We start from the raw sequence: 13,700 nt of genomic DNA, 5'->3' as shown, positions 1-13,700 counted from the left end.
ATGTTGATGAGTTAAAGTAGGTAATGTAAAAATAGTCTGTATGTGGTCAAATAACTTATTGAGCATATCATATCATTTTATTTTATTTTTTATTTTGGTAACACTTTATTTTACAGTGTCCTTGTTACATGTTACATGTACTTACCAGTTAATTATGCATAATTACATGCAAGTTGCAACTAACCCTCAACCAAAACCTAATCCTACCCTAACTCTATAATAAGTACATGCATAATATTAGTCAGTACTTAAATATATAATTACACTGCAACCAGAGGTGGACAGTAACAAAGTACATTTACTTGAGTACTGTAGGCTACTTAAGTACACTTTTTGAGTATCTGTACTTTACTTGAGTATTATTTTTTCTGGAAACTTTTTACTTTAACTTCACTACATTTGAAAGATAAATATTGTACTTTTTACTCCACTACAATTCTGTCAAGGTCCTTGAGTAGAAAGTAACATCAGTCAGTGGATGATTTTGGTTGCAGGGGTTGCATTTTGGTTGAAAATGAAAGTCGGGTTGACGTCAGAACCCTGCATCTGATTGACATCAGAACCCGACGTCAGATTGACGTTGGATATTGATTGAAAATAAAAGTCAGGTTGACGTCAGAACCCGACTGATGTTGGTTTCTGACGTCAACCCGATTTTCATTTTCAACCACAATACAACGTCTGTCCAACGTTGGAGATCGACGACAATCTGACATTGGATTCTGACATAAACCTGATTTTCATTTTCAGCGTTGGGTTTGGTCTTCTAAATGTTGACTTTTGTCGCTTTTTTGGAGCACACTAGCTTATAGATAACAGTAAGGCTAACATATTCATACTAAAAGCCAAAAAACTTTAAATAGGGCAATATTTGAGGGAACAGCCATTTGGGTGTCCGAAACCATTGTGGACGTTATTGAGTGCACTTATTCAATCTTACATTCAATCTCACATTCAATCCCACCACTGGAACTGTGTTCTAGAAATAAATTCGATATTGATATGAGGGTAGGTAGGCAGGCGTAGATTCAGAGGCATACGGTACTTTAAGTATTACATACAACAATGCAACAATAATAAAACAATGCATTGACATTTACTTTTTACTTTTGATACTTAAGTATTTTTAAAAACGAGTACTTCTGTACTTTTACTTATTAAGTAAAAATAGGTCTTTACAACTTTTACTTGTAACGGAGTAATATTTGACCAGTAGTATCTGTAAGGAAGTTGTGTACTTCGTCCACCTCTGACTGCAACAATGACACCGTAACCTTTATTTTTTACAGTGCACGTATTTGTATAATTACATTGTAACAAGGGCACACAATAAAGTGTAACCAAATAAAGTGTACGGACTTTATTTCACAACACTTTCACCAGTTGTTGGGTTTTGTTGGACCAGTGCGGTGGTGTTTGTTGGGGCTGTTCGCAATGCATCGGACCAGAAAGTAGTATTAGCAGTGCTGCAAATGACCTGACGCGGAACGAAAGCTACCTGTGAACACAGAAACACGGAACTAATATCATAATCCACGTTTCTGGGGGAACACGGTCAGAAGACGGACAACACATTCTTTAAAAAAACCGATATACAAACATCGATGTTTTCTCCGAAATTATGCTGTATAAAGGGATTTTCGAGCAGTCCTCTTCTCGCTCTGAAGTATTTTAAGTATATTCTAATCGCCTCGTCTCATGGTCATTGCACAGTCACTAATACGGTGAGCGGACTAAACACCGAGGGTAGATGTCTATGGTTATATTACTACATAAAAACACTGGCAACACTTTATTATGTGTTTTATGTGTATCAATTATAAGATATCTTATTATAATCATTCTTATTAATATATATATATATATATATATATATATATATATATATATATATATATATATAAATTATAATTATTTAAATATGGTTAAATAATTGTTCACATCATTAGCTTGCAGCACAGTGTAAATCTGCACCTCGGAGGCAAGTCTGTAAGACTGTACTGAAGCATTTTGATGCACAGTACAGTGAAGAGCTTGGAGAGCAGTGGCGTAGTTCAAGGTGGGCATAGGATTTTTCAAAAGAATCATTTTCTAAAATACTGTAAAAACGTTTTCATTCTTCATTTTTAGCATGCTTTCACTTACTAGGTTATGGTATTACATTTATTATGGGAAGGGTGTTATGGTTTTACATTTAAAACCATGGGTGACACTTCACAATAAGGTTTCATTTGTTAACTAACAATGAACAATATTTCTAAAGCATTTTATTAATCTTAGTTAATGTTAATCCTAACATTTACTTTGATACATGAGTATCAAAACGCAAATTATTATCAATGATAAGCCCAAGGTACTTGTAACAGCTAGCCCATTCCACCATTTGATCTTTCACTCTTGTTGGTCAAGAAACCAAAGGACTCTAAAATCAATTACCATATCTCTGGTCTTTTTTACATTTACTTGCAAAAAGGCACCGCCACACCATGTCATAAAATCATTCACCGCTGGGCCATGACAATTCTCATCCTTAGTCAGCAAACTAACAATAACAGTATCATCAGCAATATCTGATTACCACCCCAATATCTTAAATTCTAATTTAAATTCTGAAATAAGTTTCTTTATGACATGGATAGTATTAAAAGCTGAAGAAAAATCTACACAGAGCAATCTAACATGGGTTTACTTCCCTCCAGATGTTTCATAATCATATTTAACAGGGTAGATGAGGCATCATCAACTCCCCTTCTGGCCTGGTAAGCTAACTCCAACTGAACTAAAAGACTAAAAATTCATCCCTGACAAATTTCTCGAAACATTTAATCACCAATGATGTCAGAGCAACAGGTCTAAAATCATTTAGAGCCTTAGGATAACTTGTCATCCCTACTGTAACAGGCAACTATGGCCTCTTTCCACAACTTAGGATTTATTTTTTATTTTTTTAAGATAAAGTGATTTTTTTTTAATATATATTATAAAAAAACAGGACCCAAATGAGACCGTATTGTAAAGTGTTACCAAACCATGATACTTTCACAGTACTTTTTTGTTGTTGTTGTAAGTATTAGCTTTCTGGAAATGTAAGATTTTACCTGATTTTACAGAAGCGCATTATATTAAACAATCTCTGAATTTAGCCCACATAAATGTTTGATGTCTTCAGGGATGTGCTTCTGAATCCACTCTCATGGCAATACGGTGTCCTGCTTAATCGCTTCAGTGACCTTACAGACCTCAAGCAGTGTCTCACAGCTCTTGGATACACAAACCTCCTTCCACAGACGGCACATCCTGAATCCAAGTCCCATACGGCACACATCCCCCTGCAGTGTTTTATTCATCGGGATCCAGTGCGTATTCCCACCCAAGGCCACCACCCAGGCTGGTTAAAGCAGTACTACCTCCTGAATGCAGCTTCTCTTCTCCCAGTACTGACTTTGAATGTGAAGGAAGGAGAAAATGTGCTTGATCTCTGTGCAGCTCCTGGGGGGAAAAGTCTGGCCATATTACAGACAGCCACTCCTGGTAAGTTACAAACCTAGTCTAGAGTCAGGTTAGCCATAGCCAGGGCCAGGACTAATATATGTGAAATGATCTCTGACTGGAACATACCTAATGATACACCATGTAGTGTCATTTCAAAAGTTTGGGGTTGGGAAGTTTTTTGAAAATTGTATCTTATGCTCACCAATGCTGGATTTTGTTGATTTAATATACAGTAAAATCAGCAATATTGTAAAATACTATTACAATTTAAAGTAACTGTTATATATATATATATATATATATATATATATATATATATATATATATATATATATATATATATATATTATTCCTTTGTTGGCAAAGCTGAGTTTTCATCATTACTCCAGTCTTCAGTGTCACATGATCATTCAGAAATCATTCTTATATGTTGATTTGCTGCTCAAGAAACATTTATTATTATTATTATCATCAATGTTAAAAACAGTTGTGCTGCTTAATATTTTTGTCGAACTTTTTATTTATTTATATTTTTATACAAAGATCAGAAGAACAGCTTTATTTGTAAATTAATATTAGTCTTTTTTTTTTTATCAATTTAAGCATCTTTGCTGAATATAAGTATATTCATTTCTTTTAAAAAAAAAAACATTTTTATCAATAGTGTAGTGTACATTTTAAAAGCACAGATAATACAAAATGTTAAAATAAGAAAAATAAGTGGCCTGGTCTGTTGCCTTTTCAAATTTTGAATCATTCTTGAAGTAAACGATGCCAACAGGAATTAGAAGTGAAGAAAGTGGGGGTAAAGTTTTAAACCATCTCTGTGAAAATAGAGAGAGAGAGACATAAGGGAGGATATGAGCAGAGAAACAAGAGATTCCAAGTGTATTCTAGTGGAATAATTTATACAATTTTAGGTTACACTTTATTTAGTAGATTCCACTAACTAGAAGTAACTTTGCAACTAATTCTCATTAATTTGCAACTACAAGTCAACTAACTCTCATTAGAGTATTATTAGTAGACGGTTAGGTTAGGGTTATGGTTAGTAGAATAAGTTGACATGTACTTGCAAAGTTACTTATAGTCAGTAGAAGTTTACACAAAAATATTGAACAGCACAACTGTTTTCAGCTGTGATAACAAGAAATGTTTACTGAGCACCAAATCAGCATATTCAAATTATTTCTGAAAGATTATGTGACATTGAAGACTGGAGTAACGATGCTAAACATGTAGCTTTGCCGTCACAGTGATAAAATTACATTTTTAAAATGATTCATTTTAAATCATTTAAAAAAATAATATTAAAGTAGAAAAAAAAGTTATTTTAAATTGAAATAAAATTTCACAATATTACTTTTTACTGTATTTGTGATCAAATAAATGCAGCCTTGGTTAGCGTAAGAGACTTATAAAAAAAAAAAAAAATAACAAAACAAATCATACCCATACTTACATACAACTCCAGACAGTAGTGTATTTTATGTTTAGGCTTGGTTGTTCAGAACTGAAACTTACAGCACATTTATGTAGTACATAGAACTTCTAATTTAAAATATAATTTTTCATTAAATGACCCATTTAAATGTAAATGACTTTGTTGTACCCTACAATTATATTTTGGTTAACTCCCAGGTCTCTTGCACTGTAATGAGCTGGATAGGCACAGACATGATTGGCTACTGAAGACTCTGGAATCATATTTTCCTCCTACACTACGACATCTGCTTTCAGTGACTCACCTGGACGGCCGGAGCATTGGGAGCGTGCGGCCAGGGGCTTACGACAAGGTACCACTCTCACCTCTGCTCATCTGCCACAGCCATTAAAACTACAACACTTAAGCCATCATTTCGCTATTTTAAGCACTGTTTTTTACCCTGAACGAATCCTCAAATGACTTCTCCAGTGGAGAGAGTACATTTGTAAGATTCTTTGAACTGCAGAAGCTAAATGCACTGAATTAACCTCCCCTGAATGTCATCCATCCAAGTGTTTGGGGAAAAGAAACCTGCTTATTTGTGAATGTCAGAGTGACACTCTCACATGAGTACCGATGATGCCTCCAAACTCCCTCATTTATCACAGTTGGCGTAACACTTAGTGCAAGCCCTTACTTTCTATCTCAAAGCAACCAAAAAAGCTGCCAGGTGGAATAGAGGTTTTCTGCACACTCAGTCATTTGAAGGCAAAGCTGCATATGTACGCATTTTTTCCCCACTCATCATGGGGTGACGAGACACTAGGCAGGTCGCTAGCAGCCCTCCAGACCAAACATGCCAATCAAGCAGTGAATATGGAGCTTTTAAGGTTCCCAGATACTGCTGACTCAGTATTATCCTCTTCTGGCGGTGAGAGAAGAGTCGGGCCACTGAGCAGAAAGGTAAACGAATACACAATGCGACAGGAGGTGTCGTGATGGTTTTAAATGAAAAGGGCTCAGGGTGGCTGCGATGTTAGGAGAAGTTAATTTTTTATTTTTTTAACTGGCTCACTGAAAAAACATCCCTGTGGCCACATTTCTACAAAATGGTATTACTCTGCTTCTTGCATGTTTCACGTCACTTTCAAAGTGAAATGTTCAGCGGCTGGCGCTAAAAACATGTTCAGCTTTATCCGATACTGATGAACGTGGATCTGGCATTGTTTTATGATGTTGGATGTTGTACGTATCACAGCAGTTCAGAAATTAAATGTCTGGTGAGTTGCGCTAAAAGGTTAATGCTCTATTGCGTTTGAAAATAACGTACCACCGACATTAAACCCTACCCTAAACTTAACCGATAGTGTTAACAAAAGAAAACTAGAGATATAAATGTATTTGCTGTAGCTACCATGCTATTTTAGCTTGCTTCTAAAATATTTTTTTTATTTTGTCTCGTGTTTCACGAAATGGCAGCAGCTGTGTTTGTATGAAACGAGAGAGCAAGGCCATGATACTGGATGGCATAATTAAATAACTGTACACAAAATATTGTTTTAATATTTTATTAGCTCATCAAAAGCAAAACTTCCACGAAGAAAAAACGTTCCTAGCAAGCGTATAGCGCTGCTGACTTCAGTAACCCGGATGAGCCTGTGTTATCTGTTTTCATCGGTTGTTATCAAGGAATAACATCCCACTGGATGACGCGATTGACCAATCAGAATCAAGCATTCCACAGAGCCGTGTAATAATGCGTTTTAATGCTCCCGTTCATAGAGATTTTTCGATGAGTGCGGAGGCTTTTTAGGTCAGGTAGAATCTGCGATCTCTGACCCAGTTTGTTCGCTGGCTTCCATGGCTGCAATAAGCTGTGTTTTCCGCCAACTGGCAACCTGTGGTGGCGAAATACTATTGGGTAAATTGGCAACGTGCGGGTATCGCACAGACCAAAACAAAAACAGACATTCCGAAACGGAACGCACATTTCAATTCCTAAATATCTGCAAACATATTATGGTATTTTTGACAGTCAAAAACTTACATACAGCACCTTTAAAAGTGTTTTGAGGTCATAACATTGTATTGTAAGTATTGTGCAAGGAACCGCAGGAAAGTAAGTCTTTAATAATCAGTAATCTGCTGCTGTAATCATAATTTGTGTGAAAAGGAATAAAAGTTGTTGGGGTTTTACTGCCACAAGCTTTCATTTCAGATGCAGTGAATTGTAGAAGTACATGGCTGTGATACACCGATCCAACCAGAAGGTGGCAGTGTTGTTTCTTTGTTTTGTTTTTACTCTCACTGACCTCCATTCACATTGGACAGATGCTTAAGATCCCCGGGACCCTCGATAGAGTGGACACAGGTACGCGTTCAAGCTGTGGTAATGAAACCTCCTGTCCCGAAGTGACAAAAGAATAGGTCTCTGACGTGACGCCCATAATCAAATCACTTTATCAGTGCTGGCACTTAGATGAGGGTAACAGGTTCGGCTCTTCCTCTTAAAAATGCAGCCGTTCCTAGATCACATTGTCAGGCCCGCGGGGGTCTTTCCACACCATCATGTCCTTTAGTGACGTCGGTCTCCAGAGTGCCCCCCGGCATTCTCTTAGCCAGACAGGCAGCAGAGCTAAAAGAGGGAATTAAGAGGCTCTAATACAAAGCTGGCAGGGAGAAAAACAGTGGGGCTCAATTGTCAGCTTGACTGCAGTTTCAGCCAGTTCTAATGAGGAGAGAGCAGTCTCAAAGGAAGCCGAGAAAGATGAGCTTAGCTAGAGCAAGGAACGAGGGGTTTTGGTGGGTATGGGGCCACAGGATTTCCAGAGAGAAAGAGAGGTTTGGATAATTTTTTCATTCAGTCCTGTCTATTGCTCATCTGAATCTTTCAGGGAGATTCTTGCCGCTTGCGTTAGTTGTTTGTTTAACCACTGTAGAAGATTCTAGCTCAGGTGCGATTTGAGATTATTGGCCCCAGGTGTGTGTGTGGTGTTTCCACTATACCTCTCACTCTCTCATTTGCCCAGCCGGTCTCACAGAGGACGGTGGGAGTGTGTTGGTTCTTTTAAAGAGCTAATGAGGCTGATACCGGCAGGTCCCTGCTGTCCTTCTGCTTTCCTCTTTGTGTTATGTTCGCCATCCCCCAGGTGAACATGAAATATTCCCCTTCAGTCTCGTACACTGTTTTTTTCCTCCCTGCGGAGTTAAAACCTGTTCTCTGATGTGTGTTTTTCTGTGTGCGTTGCTCCGTCCATGTGTGTCAGGTGCTTGTTGATGCCCCGTGCTCTAATGACCGGAGTTGGCTTTATACCCCTGATACCCACCAAGGGGAAATGTGGCTGAAGGAGAGAACTCAACTACCACTCATACAGAAGGAGCTGCTCTGGTAAATATCCATCACGGGAACACACACACACACACACATATGTGGGCAAGTAGACAAGGCTAAACAAAGGTGCTTCATTATTTTTCTTGTTTCTGTTTCATCTGAGCAAAGTTCTTGACTTTTTCGATATTATGTAAAATTTAAAATCGTACAACAATAAAGGCATAATTTTGACACGAACGGTTTAAAAAGCCTATTTGTAAACTAAATTTAATGACCAAAAGCATTATTTATGTGTACGAAATTTAATTCACGACCCTGCTGTTGCATGGTTTTCTAATTTGTACAAAAAAAATTCAATTTTTGTCATGGTGATAACATTTGTATCCTTCCAACAGTATGGCAGGAAGAATGTTTTTATATCATCTCATTGCATTTTCAGACTTTTTGCAAATAATAAATGATTTAATATTGAAAATATGAATATGAGAAATAATATGTAAAGTTATATAATTTTTTTATATTTTAGTTTATTGCTAGAAAATGACAAAATCGTAACAGCGTTCCAAATATCGCAGACCTCATATAATGAAAATAAAATGGCTTAAATAATAATTTTAAGCTCCTGGGGTTGACTTCATTTTCTGAAGGTTAAGCACCTGAAGCACCTCTTTGTTGAAAGAGTTTCAAGCCATTTTTTCTCAGTATTACTTTAGTATTATGTATATACTATTGTAGTGTTTATTAATATTTTGAATTAGCTTTTATTTGTACATTTTAATTTGAGTAATTTAGTTATTTTTTGTTTTAGTGCATAAAGAACGGTTCAAAGGTTATTAATTTGTTTTCCAGTGGTATTTAAGTCTCCTGCAACAGTTTACATGTATCCAATGTCAAAAAACACTTTATTTTTTTTCATAATATACATTGCAGAATCACCTCTTTTCTTACAGTGAATGAAACAGTTTGATAAAGGTAAAGTTTGATAAACAGTTACAGTTAATTTTGATAACAGTTTGATAAAATACTTTCTGAAAGCTTACTCTGCTCTGATTGGTTAGATGGCCCAGTGTGTTTGTGATTGGTCTACCACTTACAACGTGTGTCAGAAATGAAACCGCCATTACCTTATCTGAATTTCAGCTCCGGAGGCTTCCTTGGCACTTGATACACAGTGACTAGAAGAGGCGTTGGTTTTACTGAATCAATTTGAGCCAGAGTCCTCATCCTTTTGGAAGTCTATGAAAAGAGGATTTGCTTTCACAGCGCAGAAATGTGCTATGTGCTATGAAGACCATAGGCTGGAATTATGCAAATTTGTCACAAACTTCATGCACTTTGATCTTTGAAACTTTACACACATTTTAAATTCAAAAACAGCTAAATAACTCACTAAATGAAAGGTAATATCCAAAAAAGCATAAAAGGGGGACTTTAAACATTTAATTTCAGTTTTAAGTTTAAGTTTTTCATGTAATAGTTATATTGTTTTATCTCAGCTTTATTTCAATGAATGAAAATGTTTTTTAAGGCGAGACACTACAGGTGAATAGGGTAAAAATTTTAACTAGCAGATATCACCATGAAACTTTCCCAGTTGATTACCTACATTAAGATGAGAAAAAAAATGTATTACAAGTTTTCTGTAATTTAATGTTTAAATATGCAAGTTAGGCAGTATATAAATCTGAGTATTGGATAAAGCCAGGTTAAAAATTATTTTTTCATTGTGTTCACATATTAGATGGGAAAAAAATTACAGAGGAATTTATGGATATCTACTTTTGTTATCCTGTAAATCAGAATATACTGTCAATAGCCTTAAAAAAATGATTTTCACCATGTTTTTTGGAATAAAATGTTATATAAATCAGGCTAGGAATAATATATTTACAAATCCCTCTGTAAATGTCTTTATAATATAACTAGGTACAAGACTGGAAAGTTTGGTGTATATAGGTGCTACTGAAGTGGAGATTTCGGACTTGGAGTATGAGAGAAAAGTCATTTTGAGAAAACGGGCTTTAAAGATTTATCATCAGCCAATGAGATTGCGCATTCAGCCCTTTTACTTTCACGATTGGTTGCTGATAAAAAGGAAATGACCATATTTGGATCCGACAGCATTGTACAGCAGAGAGAGAGCTATCCAGCGGTGCATGTGATGACGGAGCAGACAGCGATCGCGGAGCAGCATGTTGATTAAGAACGCCAACTTTTGTTGAATTTATGAGAAAGTGTAGTAAAATAAAGACCTAAATGTGTATTTCGGACATTTTTTCACCATAAGTCTGAAAGAAGACATGTTATTGAAGACAAATATCCAAAAATCTCAAAATTCACCAGTAAAAAAAAAAAAAAACGATGTTTTTGCCTGCCGTGTCTCGCCTTAATAGTTTTAGTTGTAGTTAACAATAACACCACTGCTTTTACTAACATAGTTTTAGAAATAATGGTTGGCTGGTTGTGGTTTTTATTGTTTTTCAGTTCGGCACTAGCAGCAGTGCGTCCTGGAGGAGTGGTTGTCTACTCCACTTGCACCATATCACGAGCCGAGAACCAATCAGTTGTGGAGGCGGTCCTTGCGTCTTATCCAGGGGTGGAGCTTCTGGACCTGGAGCAACAGTTAATTGACTCTCTATCTGATAATTTCTACTTTGCCCACCTCCATCCTTCAGTGGGACAGTTAGTGATCCCGCAAAAGGGTAAAACTTGGGGACCTATGTATGTTTCTCGATTACGGAGAATATATTAAAAACGTACTTAGGGCCATGGTGCAGCATGCAGTTGTACTTTTAACACATCAGAGCTGGGGTGTTCACATGGGTCTGAGTCATGACTGTCTATCCTAGCCCTCTTCACTAAACAAACAATACATAAATAAATAATAAATGTTGGAGAATAGTTTAATTTTATTTTTATTTATTATTATTTTCCACATTTCAAAATACAGTAAAAACTAATAATGTGAAGTATTATTACAATTTAAAGTAACTTTTCTGTTTTATTATAGTAATTTATTTCTTTTGATGGAAGCTGAATTTTCAGCATCATTATTCCAGTCTTCACATGATCCTTCAGAAATCATTCTAATTTCCTATCAACGTTGTGCTGCTTAATTTGGAAGCCATTATACATTGTCTTTCAGGATTCCTTAATGAATAGAAATTTCTAAAGAACTGCATTTATTAGAAATAGAAATTGTTTGCGTCAATGTAAAAGTCTTTACTGATACGTTTGATCAATTTAATGCATCCTTGCAGAATTAAAGTATTCATTTCCAAAAGAAAAGTATTTTTGCAAGGTCATGTATACTGTATCTGAGGGAACTTACATCTGAACTTTGATTTTCTTCATGCCACGGCAAAGGCAAAAAACAGCACCGGTTAGGCAGAAATGTTAATCGCTGGCGACCCTCCAGCCGAAGCACCACTTAACATGATCTCTCGCAAGTGAAGGCTGTTTTGAAATCTCAGAACGCAACACATGAACAAGGTTTTGAGTAATGAATGCGGGCTCAGGTCTCTTCTCTTTTGCATAAGTGTTTTAAACGTCTCAGCTGAACTGCTTGAGGAGGTTTCGCTGTTGTCAGCCTTTGAGCTCAATGACAAATTGCGTCTAATAAAACTTAAGAGTTTTCCTGAATCATGGAAGAGCACATCTTGAATGTTTACCATTAATATGATATATGAAAATGAGATTGCATGCACCTCGGCTCTTAGACAAGGTGTATAGATTTAAGGAACAGTCTATGAGTGCTATAACAGCAGCATTGTAGCTTTATTTTTATGAAAAAGACTTCAGCAGAGTACACAGGGTTATGCATTAACAACATTATCCTAAGAGGTCATCAATGCTTGTTGTTATTTCAGCTATACATAAACTGCACCTTAGATGGGTTATTTAACTATAACTGCATTTGAATATACAAGTATTCACTCCCCCAAAGATTGAACCTGGTTGGATCACCTCTGGCAGGATTACGGTTGTCAGCCTCCGTAGCCTCCAAGTCGGTATTGCACATCTTGATAATGGAATCTTTGCTCATTCTTTCGGAGCAATATTGCTCAAGCTCTGTTGCGGTATGTTTTAGGTCATTGCCCTGTTGGAAGATGAATCGTCTTCCAAATTTCAGTGCTTTTGTGGATTGCTGCACGCTGTCCTCAGGGATTCTACTGTACGTGCCTCCATCCATTTTTACTTCTAACTTTATGAGTTTTCTAATCCTTGCCGCAGAGAAGCCAACCCAAAACTTGATGCTGCAACCACCATGATTCACTCTGAGGATTGTGTTCTTTGTGTGATGTACTACTAGGGTTTTGCCTAAAAGCGTGGAGGTTCAGCCCAAAACTTCAGTTCAAATGATTATTTCATGTTTCTGTTGAGCCCATTACATGCTATCACATGTTGAGCCTCTCATATTTTTCTTGCCACGCTCATTTGTAAGATATGAATTGTGCTGTTTTTGTATCATTGGACACCATATCTTTGCTATGGAGGACTATCTTTATTTTAGGAGGACTGACTTTAGGCATTTAGTAATGAAAGGCCTCTTTTAAGATCACTAAATTCGAGGCTTTTGATCATACCTAGGATATCCAGATCCACCAAAGGAGGGAGAGCATTTTCACATTTAGCTCCAAAACTCTGGAATAGTCTTCCTGATACTGTTCGTTGCTCAGACTCGCTCTCCCAGTTTAAAACTAGATTAAAGACGCATCTCTTCAGCCAGGCATTCATATAATACTTTTAATTTTACAGTTAAATCCGACCTCTAGTTCATAAACGCCAGAGGAGAACTGGCCCCCAACTGAGTCTGGGTTCTCCCAAGGTTTTTTTTTTTTTCTCCATTAGGTCACCTGATGGAGTTTTTCGGTTCCTTGCCACTGTTGCCTTTGGCTTGCTCAGTTGGGGATATTTGGGGATATTTAATTTAATTAATCAATCAACAATACTATTGATCAGCATTACCAAACGTGGACGTTTTCCACTAGAAACAAGCATTGATGTATTATTTTCATTTAATACAGTGAAGCTGCTTTGATACAATCTGTATTGTGAAAAGCGCTATATAAATAAACTTGACTTCTTCCGCTGGCATTTTTAAGGATGATCATTTCTGCGTGGATTCACAATTGTTCTATTCCTTATGCGTCATGTGAAACATTTCTTTTGCACATAGCTTCTGATGAAGATTTCAGGGTTTTTTTTGTTGTTGTTATAAAGCTGTCTTTAAAACGTTTCTCTACCTTAATTTATATTTGCCACTTTTCAAATGCCCTTTTTTTGATAGATTTTATTGATTCATTCTTGTCCCAAACATATCTTAAATATGAAAAATATAACATAAAATGAATAAAACTATGTTCTAAACCGAGATAAATAACCATTTTAATATTTATTGGTAATTCTATTATTATTATTACTATTATTATTATGTCCCACAATTAGAGC

The 13,700-nt window shown here is 36.3% G+C and overlaps 1 protein-coding gene across 3 annotated transcripts; it reads left to right on the top strand.

The window, feature by feature from the left end:
* Positions 1-1,506: 1,506 nt before the first annotated feature.
* Positions 1,507-13,346, top strand: nsun3 (NOP2/Sun RNA methyltransferase 3). 3 transcript variants are annotated; one of them, XM_084107253.1, is made up of 6 exons: positions 1,507-1,724; positions 1,950-2,059; positions 3,170-3,531; positions 5,134-5,288; positions 8,185-8,306; positions 10,734-13,346. In XM_084107253.1, exons 1-6 carry the CDS (start codon positions 1,605-1,607, stop codon positions 10,999-11,001), a joined length of 1,137 nt encoding a protein of 378 aa, XP_083963379.1. In that variant the 5' UTR covers positions 1,507-1,604; the 3' UTR covers positions 11,002-13,346. The 3 variants fall into 3 exon arrangements, with proteins under 3 accessions (XP_083963379.1, XP_083963381.1, XP_083963380.1); XM_084107255.1 differs by lacking the exon at positions 10,734-13,346 and adding an exon at positions 9,390-10,593 and having other exon boundaries at positions 1,547-1,724; XM_084107254.1 differs by having other exon boundaries at positions 1,550-1,724; positions 5,233-5,288.
* Positions 13,347-13,700: the final 354 nt, after the last annotated feature.

Source organism: Abramis brama, assembly GCF_963993115.1.
Source record: "Abramis brama genome assembly, chromosome: 2".
NCBI classification, from domain to species: domain Eukaryota; kingdom Metazoa; phylum Chordata; class Actinopteri; order Cypriniformes; family Leuciscidae; genus Abramis; species Abramis brama.
This window is presented reverse-complemented; position numbering and strand designations above follow the sequence as displayed.

Coding starts and splice junctions, on each gene's coding strand:
- nsun3 (XM_084107253.1), top strand. CDS start 1,605: ATGTTTTCTCCGAAATTATGCTGTATAAAGGGATTTTCGAGCAGTCCT. Junction 2,060..3,169: donor GAGCAGTGGCGTAGTTCAAG/GTGGGCATAGGA, acceptor TGATGTCTTCAG/GGATGTGCTTCTGAATCCAC. Junction 3,532..5,133: donor ATTACAGACAGCCACTCCTG/GTAAGTTACAAA, acceptor GTTAACTCCCAG/GTCTCTTGCACTGTAATGAG.